This window comes from Malurus melanocephalus, unplaced genomic scaffold (genome assembly GCF_030028575.1).
Source record: "Malurus melanocephalus ecotype Western Australia unplaced genomic scaffold, MMel_1.1 scaffold_88, whole genome shotgun sequence".
In the NCBI taxonomy this organism is placed as follows: domain Eukaryota; kingdom Metazoa; phylum Chordata; class Aves; order Passeriformes; family Maluridae; genus Malurus; species Malurus melanocephalus.
Genome location: NW_026623320.1, coordinates 1,296,371 through 1,300,754, shown reverse-complemented (window position 1 = coordinate 1,300,754; position 4,384 = coordinate 1,296,371). Strand labels below are relative to the sequence as shown.

Sequence of the window (4,384 nt, the reverse complement as noted above, 5' to 3'; positions counted from 1 at the left end):
TTCCAGTATAAAGAATGAGTATTTGTCAGGATAATCTTGTCAGTAATTTCTGATGGCTGAAAATGTGAATTTCCCTCCCATAAAACTCCCCCCGCAGTATGCCCAGTTTTTCCTAGTGAGAATTGCTAAATCTGTTCTTTTATAACTTCTGTGGCAGTTTAACAATGGCACTTCTCTGTTCTCCTGTTTTCTGCCTAAAATGTCAGAATTGTCTGCTCAGTGAAGCTAATCAAGATCTGTGTGCTSTTTCTCTCTTTGCCACTTGTTACGTCCACCTCAGGCTTCGGAAGAGCTGTGTTTGGGCAGAGAGTAACGGGTGCTGGGAGAGAGTCGAGTGYTAGTTCCTCACTGAAATCACATGATGGCAAATCTGGGAATTCCTGCTTCATTTATGAGTGTGCAGTGAATGCAATGTCACTCTCTCTCCATCCAGAGATGCTTACTACAAAGAACTGAGCTGGATTCCATAGCGACAAAGTCATTTATCCAAATAAAATCTCTCTTCAGAAAGCAAGTGGCATCTCTTGGCTCCATCAGCTGAACCAAGTCTTTTATTTTTGACATCTCTGCTTTTTTTTTATTTTAAATTTTGTTGGTTTTTCTTTTCAAACAAAAGAACCTCTTGAAGAATTCTTCGAAAGAGAAGGTAAAATGCATTTTTTTTCTACAAGAAATGTTTCCTAGAAAAGTTTTATGCAATTATTTTGTGAGGATAACCTTTAATATGTGCAATAAAATATTTCATATTAAAAGTTGGACAAACTTTGCAATTAGTGCAGGGACTCTGGACAGCATTTATATGTACCTGAGTGTTCAGCATTTTAAAACATCAGTGAGACACATGGAGTATATGTTATAATATTCAATTTTTTTAGTTATGTTCCCTTTTACCTTTACATTTTCTCAAAATTTCACCTTTCCTAGATTATTTCATATTTAAAAGGTTGTTKAAACTTACTTTAGATTGTGATTTTTTAAGGATTCAAACTTCTTGCTATTGTTAATTTATATTATTGTTGCCCTTCCTACTCCATTTATGTGTAAGGAAAGAAGTTCAGGCTTACTTTTTTTATGAGATGTTCTGTAAAACATGAAGTTTCATGTTTAAAAAGTTTATTTAGATCTGTGTTTGGAGATAACAAATTGATGTGGAGTGAATAAATCTCTCAAATAAAATGATTTCATAAAATATGAAAAACTTTTCTGAAGCATTCCTTTTCATGGATTTTACTCGTGTTGGCTATATTTGTAACAAGCTGTTGTGATTTTTGCAGTCACCTTGCTGGAGTAGTTTGCCAGCAAGGGAGCAGTCTGCAAACCAACAATGGGCTGGTCTGTTCTGTTCAGCCCTGCTTTTGCTGAAAGGGTAAGAGGGTAAAACTGCCCTGCTTCCCAAGAGCTTGAGGTTTTACAAATTAGCTGTGGATATTTGGTTTTCARTGAAACTTACGGTGAGAAGTCAGGGGATCAGTCACTTAAATGGGGAATGTTTATATGTATATATTTTTTTAAGTAAAATCTATAAGTCATAGGAAATAGATGTTGAAGAGCTGCAGCTTTTGAGASCTGTGGTTCAGTTAACATATARGAAATCTTTCTGTATTWCYCAGTATGGTTATAGATGGAGCACARRCACTTGCTTCCTGAACTCTCACAAAAATAGTTGGTCTTCTCACATGCTAAATTCCTAGTAGCTGCACGAGGGCAACTGCCAAGAGCTACCAAAAGCTCAGCTTTCAATGCAGAATTTTGTCTGAGGGTGGGAGGCTGGTTTGGACCTCATCAGTTCTCTCTTGAGGCATCCATATGTTGTTTTTTGTGTTAAACAGAACAACATGARTTAGTCTGAAACATCACTGGAACAAAGAAGAGAAACCACGGATGGCGGAATTGCTGAAATTTAGAGCTGAACAGATCCTAGTGAGTACAATCCAGAAGAATTGTCTGTGTTAWGGGCTTTTCCTTGGCTAAATCTAGGAGGAGAAATGGTTCCTCACTGCAAACATTTTGGATGTTGTTTGAGTAGAAGCAGGAAARTTTAGGCTGGTGGCCTGATGTCAAGGGATAAAAAAGGGAATAGGGCAGTATTAGTCTAAGGTTTTTGCTTATGATTTCCCCTTCGGAAGGTATGTTAAATAAAGCTATATATATATATACATATATATACATATATACATATATATATGTATACATATATATATACACACACACACATATATATACTAGGAGAACTGAATATTTTTAACTTTTGCCCTCTTTTTCATTGGTRGAGAAATTAAGTACAAAAGGGACAAAATGTATCACAGAAGAGCCTTGTTAGATTGAGATAGTGCAACAATTACTTCTATAATGTTTCCCAATAACAATAASAACTAAAAAAATACTGAGAAAAGAAATCYCAGAGTTGTGGGCTGKTTTTTTTTYCYTTTKRWTTTTTYYTTTTTTTTTCRTTCTGTGACTGAGTGCTTTTGCCAGATCACATTTTCCCCTGTGGATTAACTTTGAACTGCCAATTAAAAGTTATTGCTAAATCCTGTTACAGCAGAAAGCCTTCAAGCTCATACTGTTAAGATTTGGCCATTGCTCTTTCACATAATAATTAAACTACTGGGATTTTGTAAATTACTTTTGTGCATTTTGTAGTCTAGCCCCAAACAGCCATATACTTTTTAGGGGACAGGTAGGAACTGTATTAATTTCTGCTTATTTCATTCAATTTTTTAAAAAGGGGGAAATTGGCATTGAGACGAGAGCAAATATTGTTGTTTACACAATGTTAATAATGCAATGAAGTTTGCCTGTCAATGCAGGGATGATCTGTTTTTTTTGTGCAAGAGCTTTACAAAACCCTGTCAGCCTGTCCTACTTAGAAAACAGCTGAAATCTTTGTGGCAAAGGTTAGATGACCTTTCCTACAATTTTGGGCAAAGGAGAGGGAATACTTCAATAATCCTGCTGTTTTCCTACAGGCGCACTCTGTGTGTCATTGCTCTGAGCAGGGACAAATTGAACATTATCTCAGAAGCCTCAGAAAGCTTTGTGTTAATGGCTGGCAGATGTTTGCTTTTTTTAATGTGGTCACTGTAGGATCATCACAGTTGCTTTAACTTTTATGCTGCATAGTTGTTGCCAAAACCATCCATTCAGTCTGAGGTATGTTGAACACAAAAATGTATTCASCCATAAATCAGCATCTGGGTTTTCATGTTTTCCATGCTTTAGCCCTGATCTTGTGATCTTGTTGAAAAGAGTGAATGTCTTGATCTCTGCAGAAATACAAATACATCCATCTTTCTCCTAGCAAAAAAAGAGCAGAAAGGGGGTGTCTTTTTCAGTGAGTACAGATAGCCTGCGAGGAAATCTAAGTTGTGTTCCTTTTCAGCAAATGAATGGGTGTTTCTGTACAGGGTACAGTGTCTTCTGGTTTGACTTTTCCTTGCATGCATCAGCTTGTTTGCATCATCTTCATRGCACCAATCAAAAGAAGTTGTAGGCTGGCAGAAATCCTTTTGCAGCATTCAATGGGTTTAGGTACCATGTCTGTGGTACTTCAGGAGCCTATAAAAATAGTAAAACAAGTACTGAAGAGGAGTCTTTGATGATTGGCAGCAACAGCCACAATGGGGATTTCTGGGGTTTTAGACTTCTCTGTCAGAGAGGATACATTTACTAATGGAGCATCTGGAAGGGCAAAAGGTCCAGGGGCTATTGAAGTTTCATAAAAGCCTCTCATTRGGTACATGGCACAGGACAAAGGAGAGCATGGAGACATCTGTCCTCCCCAGGATTTTTTTGTATGCTTGCCATTCCCTAGCCATCTCCACCATCCCTCTCTCCCTCYATCCCTTGACAGCAGRTGCCCTTATCTTCTTTCATGGTGATASGTCACTTCAGAGGCTTGCAGTGTCAGTTGTCTCAACGCTGTAGAGATCTCATTTGATGCTCATTGCCTTTTGCTAATTTGCATAAACTCATGCAAATTTTTACTCTTTTGGGAAGGGTAATTATTGTTGCATTTATTTGATCTATAGCACTGCCAGCACACCCTGTGGGATGCCATGCTTGAAGTCTTCTCTAACCATTTCTCTCCTCTGACATCAAGTGCTTGCAGCAGAAAACTTCACCTCTTTTACACATATCATTACAATTATTGGTTTAATGTAACATAGAGAATGCATCTGCTGCATTCTTTTTTTAATTAAATAATCTTGGCACTATGAGTCTTATAACTTGCAATTTYTAAATTGACAACAGAATTGATTATTCTTTTTTAATAGACTAGTTTGTAATCTTTCTGTTTGCTTCACACAAAGGACAGCAGGGCTGGGTTTTTTCTTGTTTAATTTTTTCTTGTTTAATTTTTTTTTTAATTTGTGGGGATTTT

General features: G+C 36.9%; 1 protein-coding gene across 2 annotated transcripts in view; it reads left to right on the top strand.

Moving 5' to 3' along the window:
• The first annotated feature begins 315 nt into the window (after positions 1–315).
• The window catches only part of OCA2 (OCA2 melanosomal transmembrane protein), a 181,446-nt gene continuing 177,377 nt past the window's right edge, over positions 316–4,384 (top strand). Inside the window, exons 1-2 of one of the 2 annotated variants that reach the window (XM_057368091.1) lie at positions 316–646; positions 1,830–1,920. In XM_057368091.1, the coding sequence (XP_057224074.1) occupies positions 1,882–1,920 (39 nt within the window). In that variant the 5' untranslated portion in view covers positions 316–646; positions 1,830–1,881. Of the gene's footprint in view, positions 647–1,829; positions 1,921–4,384 lie in introns of those variants that run through there. The other variant, XM_057368092.1, reaches the window with a different exon arrangement.